Source organism: Lipotes vexillifer, unplaced genomic scaffold (assembly GCF_000442215.2).
Source record: "Lipotes vexillifer unplaced genomic scaffold, Lipotes_vexillifer_v1.1 scaffold47, whole genome shotgun sequence".
NCBI classification, from domain to species: Eukaryota; Metazoa; Chordata; class Mammalia; order Artiodactyla; family Lipotidae; genus Lipotes; species Lipotes vexillifer.
The window spans coordinates 1,400,968-1,415,322 of NW_006791298.1; the positions used below are offsets into that span (position 1 = coordinate 1,400,968).

Below are 14,355 nucleotides of genomic sequence, written 5' to 3' on the forward strand. Positions count from 1 at the left end.
AGGAATACAAGAGCATATCATAAAACAGTTTAACTTTGTTCATACACAGTGGCCAAGTTACAGGCAGAAACTGATATGCATTGGTTAACTTTAAATAGTTCAATGAGAAAAATTAGTATTTAGCTAATTGGATTATTCTGATGAAGTGACTCAATTTTCAGTTCTGATTCTGAGTTTAACATGGTGTCTTTCAGCTTTGATGTCCTAAATGTCCAACATTAAGTGGACTTAAAAGTTGCCTATGGCTTAGGCACATGGCCCCAAAATATCAGGATGGTTTTGGAACTTATTTATCTTTTTCCAAAATTCCAGGAGTACAGTGTTTTGGCAGCAGCCAAAAATATAGTATTCTTTACATCTAAGGGGTTTAGAAAAGGCCTTGCCATTTGATAGGGACACAAGGCCAGGACACCTGTCTTGACTATACATTAGGATGACAGCAGATGTGTTTATGTGTAGTTTGAGTGAAGAGCCACCATTTACTCTCTGGCAAGGTGAGTTTGTGTTCCATTTAATCAGTACCTCATAAATGCTGAGCTTTGAGGACAAAGCCATGGTAAGTAAACACAATCCGAGCTTTGCACTCCAAAGGAAGCAAAAGAAATTTAAAGTTGTTCATGGACTTCAATTTTTGAATAACTTCTGAAATCATGACTTCATCTACAGTTAATAGCATTTAGGTTGTTCAGAGTCCCTAGTTCCCTTGAGCCCTGGGGAATTGCTATTGAGGAGTTACATGTAGTCTAATTGTGATCTGCCCAATTCACACCTGCAGTTACACGCTGACTACCTGTACTTCCGCAAACAGATTGCCAGTAATCTTTTCTCTCCATTTTTTAAGATAGAAGTGTAAGATGTCTTGTTAAACCAAATTTTCAAGGTATAAGGTATCTTGTTCAGTTCAAGAAAGAAGCATAAGATGTCTTAGGGAGTTAGATTTTTGTGCGCTACTGGGTGTCTGAAGAGTGTGTTTCTCAGGGTCCTTAATTGGCCTACATTCTTGAACTGAGGAGGTTAATAAATCTTTTCAATAAGTTTCCTCCACCTAGAACTTTGAATCAAATTAAATTTCTAACTCTGCATCAGCTCTTCTCAAATATTGCATTAATTGGTGATGGCTAAGGGCATGGGTATTCTTTAAAAGCCACAATATTATAATAATTTCCTTCAATCAAATACCGCAGTGAACTAGACATGAAAAATTCATGGCACAAACTCTCTTGATCAATGATGGAATGGAAGCTGTTAAACATAAAAAACTACTGGTTCTCTGGAGGCTGTGCAACTATGAGGACAGTGGCACACTGGCATTTTAATGTCTAGGCTCTGACTGATTGTAGGTAGCCTATCTATGACAAGGTAGACTGAGCTTTACCATGTTTAAACAAACTTGAAATTCCTTGCTGTAAGCCCTGTTAGTTTCGTAGCCAGGCCAAACATCAAAATTGTTTGGTTGAAGATTTCCTATGACCATAAAATGAGTGAAACATAGGTTCCTTTTAGTGTACGTGTTACTTCCTGGATGTTCAGCTATAGAGTTAATTGCATTTCTTCTTCTGTCCTCATATACTCTGAAGGCCTTAGTGCCCTTCCCTAGATATTACCCAGTGCCGTGAAATTGTAGTACTTTTCCAGGCCTGCTTTGTGGACATAGTTTAGCTTTTATTAAATATGAGTCATAGGGTTGGATGGCCAACCAGTTTCTAACCTTAACCCTTACCGAGAGACATCTACTACCATGGTTTCCAAAATGTGCAGGACAATCTACTGGGAGAGTAGGAGAATGACAATAAAATCTTGCTTTTTAGTTTTTACCTTACTCTCATGATGTTTCTATTTTATATATGTTTTAAAACACATACGACATATAAATATATTAATATGTTTATAATTATAAAAAATAAGGTGAGTGGTCAACATACATTTTTACTGATAGGAATGTGTGTTTAAAAATGTTTGGAAACCACTAATCTATCCTGTTACCAGAATCACCTTTTTATTTTTTTTAAACAATTTGCATTTTCTTTTTTCAATAAGCAGATATTCATTTTAAATTATTATTTATTTTTGTCTGTGTTGCGTCTTTGTTTCTGTACGAGGGCTTTCTCCAGTTGCAGCAAGCAGGGGCCACTCTTCATCGCTGTGCACGGGCCTCTCACGGTCGTGGCCTCTCTTGTTGCGGAGCACAGGCTCCAGACGTGCAGGCTCAGTAGTTGTATGGGATCTTCCCAGACCAGGGCTCGAACCCGTGTCCCCTGCATTGGCAGGCAGATTCTCAACCACTGTGCCACCAGGGAAGCCCCACCTTTTTAAATAGAAATCTGAACTCAATACTTCCCTACTTAAAAGCCTTTGATTACTTCCTGCTGCTTACAGGATAAAGACCAGTCTACTTAGCTTTGTTGATAAGAACCCTCTCAAAATAGTCTATCTAAACCAGTGTTTCTCAAACTGTCAGGTGGTAAAAGATTATGGTTCCCCTCCCTCAGTCTTTCAAGGACTGACATTTTAATAAAATTATTAGAAAACTGAATTGTTGGAAAAATGAAATTACAAAAATAAGTACAATGTAAGTTGTGTTTTGTATTACTAAATTTAATAGACCTACATGACTCTGCCGCATTCCACGATTTCTAAACGCTTATTCCCAGTTTTGGTACTTATCTCTTTGTGGGTCAAGCATCAATCCAGTCCACACTTGTAGTAACACTGGTCTAAATTATTTTTTCGCCCTTTCTGTTGCTTTTAGAGACCTTATAACAGTTCATTTAGAGCTAGTTACTAGTTTCACTGGCAGTCGTGCACTTTTACACCTTTATGCAGCAGTTCTCAAATTGTGGTCTCTAGTCTAGCTGCACCAGGATCACAGGGGAACTTTGTTAGAGATGAGGTTCTCAGGGTTCACCTTAGAAGTACAGAATGAGAAACATTGGGAGTGGGCCCTGCAATTTGTGTTTTAGCAAGTCCTCAAGGTGATTCTGATGCGCACTAAAATTGAGAAGCACTAACTTAGGGCAGCCCTATATGTCATTCAAGCTAGAACACTTTTGAGAGTGAAGTGGAGCACTATTAATAAGGATGCTGGGTAATCTGAGACTATTTTAGGCAAATGAGGACAAATGGTCACTCTGCTTTTACACTCCATTCTTTTTCTTTTACGAGAGAGGTCTCTACTGTGTTCTCATTCCAGCATTCCCAAACTTCCCCAGGCAGGGGAGTCACTCTGCTTTTATGATTTCTCTGAGCACATGGTACACACATTTGCCATTGTATGTATGTGCCTTACAATATAATTATCCTATTGTGTTGTCATTATCTTGCTGTATATCTGTCTTGCTCTCTCATTAGGCCATCTTAGTCATTATCTTTTTGTCCCTTTTACCTTTCAAGTTATAAACATAATACATGCCTTTTAAATAAAATTCAAACAACACTAGTATCTACAATGTAAAAGTCTAATTTTTTATTTCCCCATCCCCACTTCTACTTCCTGTAAGTTAGCAGTATTATTAAATTGACTGTCTTTCTAAATCTAGAAACGTATGCACACACAAATATGTATTTTTTTCCTTGCAAAAAGGGGCAAATAATGCATATACCCTGAAACTTGCTGTCTTCCCTGTTTGGTTGTATATATTAGATAATGTCCCTGTATTAACACAAAGGTTTGAATTGCCAAAGCATCCTCCTGTAAATGAGAGATCTTACCCAACACCAACCTTAGTCATGACTTGAATGTTACAGGCAGGAGGCTAACACAGGAGCTAGGTACCAACATTCCTTGCCGGAGGGGCCCCCAGCCAGTAGACACAGCTTCCAAAGAATGTCACTTTCTCATATAGGACATATTATCAGCATGCTTAAAATACCTACTTATATATAGACTGACGTTAAGCCACTTATAAACATATTGATAACAGACTTTTACTGTGATTTTTAGTGTGTTTACAGGAGCAAAATTCAACCTTGGGACACATTTTTGTTTGTTTCTGGTTATCAGACAAGTTGTGAACAATATATACAGGAACATTTTCTTAAAGGAAGCCTCTTCCGTTTGGGGAATCCCAAGGTTTGTACTCCATCAGTTACCCAAATAGAAAATGTCTTTGTGATTACCTCCCATGTTCCAGCCAGCCAAGCTCTATAAATCCATATGTTCTCAGATTATTTACAAAAGCAATTAAGATAGATCAGGTATTTCCTGACATTTTAAAATGAGGACTCTGTTATCTATTAAAAACCTTTAGCTTGTTTGCAGGGAGGTCTGGTATTGAGCTGGGAATCCCCAGCTGAAGGATTGAGCCACAGGCTTGCTGTTAACCGTTTCCTACCCATTCCTGTTTCAGTACTTTCCGACCAACTTTATTATTTTAATGGCTGATTACATTTGATAGTTGAATTTTTCCAGGAGTTTTGTTATTAAAAACAATGCAGTAAATATGCTTGTACACACATCTGTGTGCCTTTTTGCAAGTACTTCTTTAGGAGAGACACTCAGAAGAGATATTCTGGGTAGAAGAGAATATAAATTTAATATATTGATAGATATTGCTCAGTTGCTCTCCTAAAAGAATGTGCAAATTTATATTCCCACCTGTTTTTCTGTGACATCTGGAGTACAGTCTATTATTAGAAAAAAATGCCAATCTAACAATAAAAAATAGCACCTCATAGTTTTAGCTTACCTTCTTTGATTTAGAGAGGCTGATGTATTAATGATCACAAAACTGCTCTTGTCAGTCCTTTTAGTCTAGTGCCACTACAGAAAAGGACAGTGACATTGTGACTGCCCTTCCATTATTCACAGTTACCTGTCAATGGGTAGTTTTAAGGGTTTCACAGTTGAGATGCTGAGCACGTCAGAAGTGTTTCTGTGATGCTCTATTCAGCAGTTCTTTTGGTAGTTCTCATGGAATCCCGTGAATATTTTGATGGAATACATGAAGCTTTTATCAACGCCAAAGGCATCCCTTACTGGTTTTTAATATGCTTTCTTACTTAATGACCTTGAATTAGAAGGTAAAGATTGTGTTTAGCAACTGTATCCAGAGATGATGTAAGTACATTTTGACTGTACAGTGCTCATATTTCTTAGATGGTTTATTATAAGAGTGTACCACTAGTGAAAATGACCACTGTGAAAGTGCCATTTTTGACACAGCAAAGGGTTTGCTAGCTTTTTGAGGTTTTTTTAATATGAATTTATTTATATATATTTGGCTGTGTTGGGTCTTTGTTGCTGCACACAAGCTTTAGCTGCGGTGAGTGGGGGCTACTCTTCATTGTGGTGCGCAGGCTTCTCATTGCGGTGGCTTCTCTTGTTGCGGAGCACGGGCTATAGGCACGTGAGCTCAGATGCAGGCTCAGCAGTTGTGGTGCACGGGCTTAGTTGCTCCGTGGCATGTGGGATCGAACCCGCGTCCCCTGCGTCGGCAGACAGACTCTCAACCACTGCGCCACCAGGGAAGCCCACTTTTTTGTTTTTTTGTTCCTTTTGTTTTTTTGGCCAAACCCTGTGGCTTACTGGATCTTAGTTCCCTGACCAGAGATTGAACTCAGGCCCTCGGCAGTGAAAGCGCCAAGTCCTAACCACTGGACCTCCAGTGAATTCCCTGAGCATTCTTCTATAAGTCTTTTGCAGGCATATATTTTCATTTCTCTTGGGTAAGTATGTAGGAGTGGAAGTGCTGGGTCATATAGTAAGTGTGGTTTTAACTTTCAAAAAACTGCCAAACAATTATTCAAAGTGTTTGTGCCATTTTACATTCCTACTAGCAGCGTATCAGAATTCCAGTTGCTTCACATCTTTGTCAACGCCTAGTATTATCTGTTGTTTTGGTTTTTAGCCATCTTAGTGGCTGTGTAGTGGCTTTTAATCTGAATTTCCTGAATGAAGTTTTTTTTCTTTTCTTTTCTTTTCTTTTTCTTTTTTTTTGGGTGGCTGTGTTGGGTCATCGTTGCTGTGCCCGGGCTTTCTCTGGTTGCAGTGAGCGGAGGCAACTCTTTGTTGTGGTGCAGGGGCTTCTCATTGCAGTGGCTTCTCGTTGCAGAGCACGGGCTCTAGGTGCACAGGCTTCAGTAGTTACAGCACGTGGGTTTCAGTAGTTGTGGCTCACAGGATCTAGAGCATAGGCTCGGTAGTTGTGGCGCACAGGCTTAGTTGCTCTGCGGCATGTGGGATCTTCCCTGATCAGGGCTCAAACCCATGTCCCCTGTATTGGCAGGCGGATTCTTAACCATTATGGCATCAGGGAAGCCCTGAGTGAAGTCTTTTGATGGAGGATGTTCTTGAGGTTTTCTTTAATTTTTCTATGGGGCTATAGACTTGTATATACACTAATGGTAAATCTTTTTTTTTAATTAAAATTTTTTTCTTTAGGTTTCTTTAAAAGTGATTGAAGACAATAATTCAAAATGCCTGAAAATCCTGCTACAGGTAAACTAGTTATATACTTCTATCACTAAATTAAGTATTCAAAAGTGGGATATACGATGGCATTTAACTTGTACTCTTATTATCCTTCTTCAAACAAGATAAATTGCAGGTCCTGCAAGTTCTTGATCGCTTGAAAATAAAATTGCAGGAGAAGGGTGACACTTCACAGAATGAGCAGCTCTCTGTGTTTTATGAGACACTAAAGAGCCCTCTTTTCAACCAGATACTCACTCTTCAACAGTCCATCAAGCAACTGAAGGGGCAAGTAAGTTACCCATCAGTGTTTTACATGTTGATATATTCAAACCAGCAAAGAAATATAGAAGGAGATAGGTGCAAACTGTCTACTCGTTTTTTTGTTTTTTTTTCTTTTTATTTGCGGTACGCGGGCCTCTCACTGTTGTGGCCTCTCCCGCTGCGGAGCACAGGCTCCGGAGGCGCAGGCTCAGCGGCCATGGCTCACAGGCACAGCCGCTCCGCGGCACGTGGGATCTTACCGGACCGGGGCACGAACCTGTGTCCCCTGCATCGGCAGGCGGACTCTCAACCACTGCGCCACCAGGGAAACGCTGTCTACTCATAATTCAGCAAAGAGACTGTATTGGGACTTGTGACCTGTGGGTAGCATTGGCATGGATAGTTTAAAAATTTTGGTAATAAATTTTGTGTTTGGCTTTGGAATATGGTTTTTGTACTTATTTATGTAAAGGTCAGATGCTTTGAGAATTCTCAACATTTTCTTCAAAATTACAGGACTCATAGCACCTCTGCTTAGAGTGACCTAAATTAAGAGTTTTAACTGTCCTCTTGGTTGTTCTCTTTAGGGGTCAGGGATGGCAAATTGATTTTAAATCATCTATTCTAGAAGCTGAACTTGAATAGTAGCTATCTTATAGATTAAATTTGGGCAGAATTTTAAATGTAATTGAAGATAATGTAGCAGAGTTGTTATGTGAAAATTAAAATTTGGAAAAAAATTCTTTTTGCTGGTAAACCAAAATGCCTATCCGTAAATATTTAGCAAGTGATTTTTGTATAACTAACTAAGGATTAAATTCTGCACATATGTCTTACTGTGAATTTCTGTCTTTAGATAAAAATTTATACCAGAATTTTAGCACTCCCCATATTGAAGTTTAGATTTCTGTATTCTCTGATCATGGAATGAGTACATCACAGCAGTGAATGCTGTTGGTAGGAATAGAAATTGGGAAAGATCACTACAAATCAATCACTGTTACTGGACTAAGAGTGGACTTAACCAGCCTCTTCATCACAATAACAATCTTTTATATTTATATAGTTTGCAATTGTTATATAAATAATCATATCGTATTCATTCAATTATAAAATCCCCGTGATTTTTTTCCTGTCATTGTTTTCATAGAGTTTCTACGGGTGTTGATTTTTTCTATGAAGTCCCGTTGACACTTGTTCTTGATGTTACCTTTGTTCCATTGTGTTGGCACTTGTTTCAGCCAATGATATTTTAAAAATTAACTTCTGTTTTCCTTTTTCCATAATTACTGGATTCTCCCCCAATTTTTTTTTTTTTAAGTGGCTCTGAAATTCATCTACTAATCTTGGGCAAGTTACTTAATCCCTGTGTGCCTCAGTTCTTATGTTCACACAATGAAATAAGAATATCTCCTGGGGCTATTGTAAGGATTAAATGAGATATTACGTAAGAAAGAGTTTTGGTATAGTACTTTGCTTATAGCAAGCACTTAATAAATACTGAGTTATTTTTGTTATATACCACCTGCAGATCTTTTGTGCCTTTCCACATGGAAATGTATAGATAAATGCAAAAGGTCTCAGTGTCTTACATGCATGTTTATATGACTGAATGTGTCTGTGTATCTGAAGTGTAATAAGCTGTTGAACATGCTATTAACTTGAGGTAATCGTAGAAGGCAGGAAATGAGAACAAATTAAACATTTTGTGTAATACTACATAAAAAATTTATAGCCTTATAAACACAGATTCATGTATCTGTATCTTATTTCTTTCATGTGTATGTATTTAGCATGCCATTATTCATGTGATGAACAAAAATAATATTTAATAAATAGAAATATTTTTTGTCTGTAGGTTTCTGTTGATGATTTTCTCTCTCTCTTTTTTTTCTCCAACAGCTCAGCCATCTACCCTCAGATTGTTCAACCAACTTTGATTTTTCTAGGAAAGGATTATTGGTGTTCACGGATGGTGCCATTACTAATGGGAATGCCCATAGGTCCTCTAATAACTTGACTGTATCTGGGTTGTTTCCTTGGACCCCAATGTTGGGAAATGAAGATTTTAACTCAGTCATGCAACAGATGGCTCAGGTAAAGTTATATCTTGTCATGGGAATATTTAGTTTTATTTCTCCTATTATAGGTTACAAAAGAAACCTACACTCACTCTTTTTGCCTTTAAAATGTGTTAGTCTGTGTTTTGTTTGCTTGTGGTTTTATATTGTTAGGAGGAATTGATACTATTTTCTAATATGTGTGTTGGAAATTTATTTGTTTAAAATTACATAAGGAAAATATCCATGTGTGTGGTGAGGAGAGTTTTCAAGACACGGACTCCAGTTTGACACATCTGTACACGTGTAAGGAAAAAGATGCTTACGGTTTTGCTCATAGGAGGAAAATTAATATGTCTACCAGAAGAGGTGTAACTCCTTTGAAACTATTTTAAATTTTATGTAAAAAAGAGTTAACGGGAGTTAGAACTAACATAATTTGGAAAATCTGGGGAAACATTTGAAAGAGTAATCCATTTTATTCTTAATACCTATTAAAAATTAAATAATAGACAGTTGAATTTTTGGATGTTAGTTTTGTTTGTTCACCATACCTTCTAACAAGTATCCAAAAAAATTAAACTTGAGTTTGAAAGTTAAAAAGAATCTGTTTAAGGTGTAATAGTTAAATAATGTTCTATACCTAATTCCTTTTTTGATATTACTGCTCTATACCCTTAATTTGACTAATAATTATTTTTATGTGATGCTTTTATTAGTTGATAACATTTATGTTTTCATGTCATAAGTGCAATTATTAGCCAAAGTAATAAAATACTTGTTTGTCACAGGTAAACCCATTTGAATGGTGGCCTTTCCATAATCTTTTGAATTAACCTAATAAAATGGAATATTAATTTATTATGATAGAATTAAAAACAGAACCCTAAAAAATGCATCTTCTTCTGACTTAGGGATCAACACTAGTATATTTTTGATAAATCTAATTTATTTTCCTCGTTTAAAAATTTATTTTGCTTCAAGAGAATTTGAGAAGTTCTGTGTACAAAGTAATTTAGAATTTACTGTGGGAAAAGACATTTTTCTCAGGAATTTTCATCCAGCTAGGAATTCATCTCATACTGTGAATGAAGTGTGAAAATACCTCTCCAATTCCCTGAGGTTGCAGAACACTGCCCATGCCCTTTTATGTTCTCCTGAAAATAATCAAGTGAGAGGATTTCCATAAATAATTTATTACTGAAATGCTGAGTTTATTTGGTTTTCTAGAAATGACTTAGGAGAAGTTATTTTGGGGCTATTCACAAAATAGAAACTTCAGTTCTTCAGAAAAAGTGTGTTGGTTAAATGTAAACTTCTCTGACTTTTTTTAATTTTAATCCCCCTTCATTAGGGCCGGCAAATTGAATATATAGATATAGAACGGCCCTCAACTGGAGGCCTTGGATTCAGTGTGGTGGCCTTCAGAGGTCAAAATCTGGGAGAAGTCGACATTTTCGTGAAGGAAGTACAGCCAGGGAGTATAGCTAGCAGGTGAGGAAGGATGTTCATTTTGTGTTTTGCTAATTTTTTTCTGACAATTCTGAAAACATTGTTATAAAGAGAATAAGAAACAAGTCATACAAAACAGTTAACAATAGCAGCTAACATTTTCTCTTCCTATGCAGTTTTTAGGTCTTTTGCAGGTATTCTCACATATACTTGTGGCAGCAGTCTAGCTAGTAGTATCATTACTCCATTTTATAGATGAGAATGCTGAGTTTCAGAGTTTCAGTGGTTTACCTATAGTCACAGAGCTATTAATGCTGGAACCATGATGTGATTCCAAGACTGTCCAATGGCAAAGCTAGTGTTCTTTCTACTCCATCACACACGCTCACAATTGAACATGATATTTTAGCTATGATCTGATCAATAAGATAGGCATATTGAAATTCACGTTCTGCATACTATATTGTTTATTTATTAAAATTTTTTTAAAAATTCATTATTTATTTATTTTTGGCTGTGTTGGGTCTTCATTGCTGCACACGGGCTTTCTCTAGTTGCAACGAGTGGGGGCTACTCTTCATTGCAGTGTGCGGGCTTCTCATTGTGGTGGCTTCTCTTGTTGCGGAGCATGGGCTCTAGGCCCGCGAATTTCAGTAGTTGTGGTGCATGGGCTCAGCAGTTGTGGCTTGCGGGCTCTAGAGCGCAGGCTCAGTAGTTGTGGCACATGGGCTTAGTTGCTCCGCAGCATGTGGAATCTTCCTGGACTAGGGCTTGAACCCATATCCCTGGCACTGGCAGGTGGATTATTAATCACCACACCACCAGGGAAGTCCTATATTGTTTATTAAACTTGATATTACAACAGTTTTTTTGGTGGTCATAACACACTGTTGATTATTTCACTTATTGTCAATGAAAATCCCTCTCAAGTCTATGTGACACCCCCACTCCCCCACCCCCACCCCAGCCCATTGCACTTGTGTCTGGGCTGTATTTTTTTAAGGGTTGTGTGCAAGACTTGTATTTTGTTTCTATTTGATTTCAGATCTTTAGTTTATTACTCATTTAAAAAGCACAGTATTCATTATATTCCTGTTGCCTGGTAGAAAACTAGCAGCAGTAGCATAACTATTACAAAAAATTTCTCAGTTAATAATATATTTTTGAATTTACATTATCCATTCATGGGGATCAGAGTTATAGTCTCCCCAACTGAAAGTTCAGAAATAATGGATTTCCATGACTTTGTATTACTCTACCATCTAATGTAGCATTTCCTCAAGTTTGTTATGAGGAGCCATAGCAGTGGTCAACTATATCTGAGAAACTCCTGTTCTTGGAGATTGATTATACATACTTAGGGTAATCATATAATTTATTGTCTAAGTTGGGACAGTTTTGGGGTGAGAGGGTATGCCATTAATAATGACACTAAGACAGCAGGTATAAACTAGGACTATTCTGGCAAACCTAGACAATCCAGGGTAAACCTGGACTTAGAGACACTTAATATTAGCTTCTTTAAGACTATGAAGTCCCTTGACAAAAAGCCTATTTAACTCTGATTGGCCCAAATTTTCTTTTTAATTTTTTTAACTTAAAAATCATTATTGGGATATAATTCACATGACATAAATGTCACCATTTTAAGGTATACAATTCAGTAGTTTTTAGTGTATTTTCAATGTTTCAACCTTTTTGTGGTCCATTCTTATGTCTCAGTTACTCTGTACTAATTGTTCTGTAAGTACAAGTTGAGATTAGCACTTCCAAAAAGGAGTTTCATATTTGAGTATGTAAAGATCCTTGACCAAGGCTAAGGACTCAGGTGGCTTCCCACAGGCAGTGGTGCTTGAAGGGAAGTTTGAGAGGTGATATTGGAGTCCACAGAGGGCAGAAGGTGTCAGGGAGAGGAATAGACGCTTTACTGGTAGCCCTGGTAAACTCCATCTTTGGAGTATGTCTGGTATTTACCTGGTGTGGGAGCTTAGTGCAAGGCAGTATAAGAAGGGGCTGGAGAGAGGAAGGGACCAGCCATGCAGGACCTTCCAGATCATCTTAAATGGTCTTCCTTTCTTCTGAGGACTTTCCACATAGAACTGTGTTATTTTATGAGCTTGCCTAAACCCTGTTGGCTCTCAGTCATGGAAATCCATCATTTCTGAATGTTGCAATGGAGAGACAAGGGCTGTTTTCCCCTTGAATGGGAAGCGTGAATTCAATTATATATATAGTATGAGAGAGTTAAATTAGAAGTAATAGTAGCAGTAAAATGAATACTATTCAGCTTTAGAATGCATCAAAATCATATTTTCCAGGAGACTTCTCCTCGGTAGCTTGTTTATTTTGGGTTGATACTAGGCAGATACTAACTGGAAAGAAATTAGATGTTCTGGAAGTCTACTGGGTAGAGGGAAAGGTAGATTAAAATAGATTGATTCCCAGAAAATAGAAAATTTGAGTGTGAGTAAATTAAGATCTGACTTATGCAAAATGAGTTATATCAAGGTTAAAAAGTTTTAAGAGTAACTTATTCATTTGGGATTAATTAAGAAATTTCCCTTAATGAACAAGCTGTGAATAGGAATTTAGGTGATGAAGTTAGAGAAAGGACAATGTAGGAGATGGGAAAATGGAAGGTATTCCTGGATATTGTCCTGTAGTGGTCATGTTTAAAAATAAATGTTTCTGGGCTTCCCTGGTGGCACAGTGGTTGAGAGTCCGCCTGCTGATGCAGGGGACACGGGTTCGTGCCCCGGTCCGGGAAGATCCCACATGCCGCAGAGTGGCTGGGCCCGTGAGCCATGGCCGCTGAGCCTGTGCGTCCGGAGCCTGTGCTCCACAACGGGAGAGGCCACAACAGTGAGAGGGCCCGCGTAACGCAAAAACAAACAAATAAACAACAACAGTCCGGAGCCGTGCTCCACAACGGGAGAGGCCACAACAGTGAGAGGGCCCGCGTAACGCAAAAACAAACAAATAAACAACAACAAAAAATTGTTTCTTGGCACAGTTTTTGAAGGCGCTAGCCTCCTGTGTTCCCTCTTTGCCTGGCAAAGAATACAACTACTCTTTCTCTTTCCTCCTTTAAAAAAATAATGTTTCTTAAAAAAAAAAAAAAGCAGTTTCTTCAGGACTAGGGAAAAGTTCACAAGCAACATTTGCAATTTTAAAAATATGTATTTCAAAATGATGAAAATCATTATGAAAATAATACATGCCTATAATATAAAATATAGAAATATAATTACCCTGCCCCCCACCCACCCAGAAAAAAAAAGCTCTTGGACTTTGACCACCCTGAGACAACTATAGGAAATACATTAGGAAGTTTTTTTGTTTGTTTGTTTATTTGGTTGCATCAGGTCTTAGTCGCAGCAGGTGGGTTCCTTAGTTGTGGCATGTGAACTCTTAGTTGCGGCATGCATGTGGGATCTAGTTCCCATGCGAGGGATCGAACCTGGGCCCCTGCATTGGGAGTGTGGAGTCTTAACCACTGTGCCACCAGGGAAGTCCCTAGAAAGTTTTCTTTTCTTTTCTTTTCTTCTTTTTTTTTTTTTTTTTGCCGTGCCGTGCAGCTTGTGGGATTTTAATTCCCCAACCAGGAACTGAACCTGGGCCACAGCAGTGACAGCGCGGAGTCCTAAGCACTAGACAGCCAGGGAATTCCCTAGAATGTTTTCTTTTTATAAAGGCAACATCTTAGAATATATGCAATTTTATATCATTCTTATTTTCTAATATAACATAAGCCTTTCCTAATAGTCATAAAAAGATATAAAAGCAACATTTTTAATGCAACATGATCTATTGTGAGACCACCCACAATTTTGGCATAAAAAATTGAAATATCCAACTTGTTAGTTCCAAAGGAGAATCTAAAATGTCTGAATCCCTTTCCTCAGAAAACTTAAAATCTAACAGTGCAGGATATAGTTAGCTCTGTGGACAGCATACTTAGTATAAATGGATGTTCAGTGAGTGATAAACAAGTGGCTCAGAGCACCATGATAATGAGGTAAGTGATGAAGGGAGAGAGAGACAGAGACGAGACACTCAGTTGCAACGTGGAGGGTGGATTGAATTTGGCTGCGCAGAGTGGAAGGGCATTGGAGATGGAGAAAACCATTTACACAAAAGCGGGAAATACCAGACATGTTTGAGAGGGAA

At 37.9% G+C, this 14,355-nt stretch overlaps 1 protein-coding gene across 1 annotated transcript in view; it reads left to right on the forward strand.

Annotated features, from left to right (window-relative positions):
• PATJ (PATJ crumbs cell polarity complex component) overlaps positions 1–14,355 on the forward strand; it is a 357,124-nt gene that overhangs the window by 4,641 nt on the left and 338,128 nt on the right. The window contains exons 2-5 of the mRNA XM_007464279.1: positions 6,380–6,436; positions 6,535–6,701; positions 8,576–8,770; positions 10,088–10,227. Coding sequence (XP_007464341.1) covers positions 6,415–6,436; positions 6,535–6,701; positions 8,576–8,770; positions 10,088–10,227 — 524 coding nt within the window. The 5' untranslated portion in view covers positions 6,380–6,414. The remainder of the gene's footprint in view (positions 1–6,379; positions 6,437–6,534; positions 6,702–8,575; positions 8,771–10,087; positions 10,228–14,355) is intronic.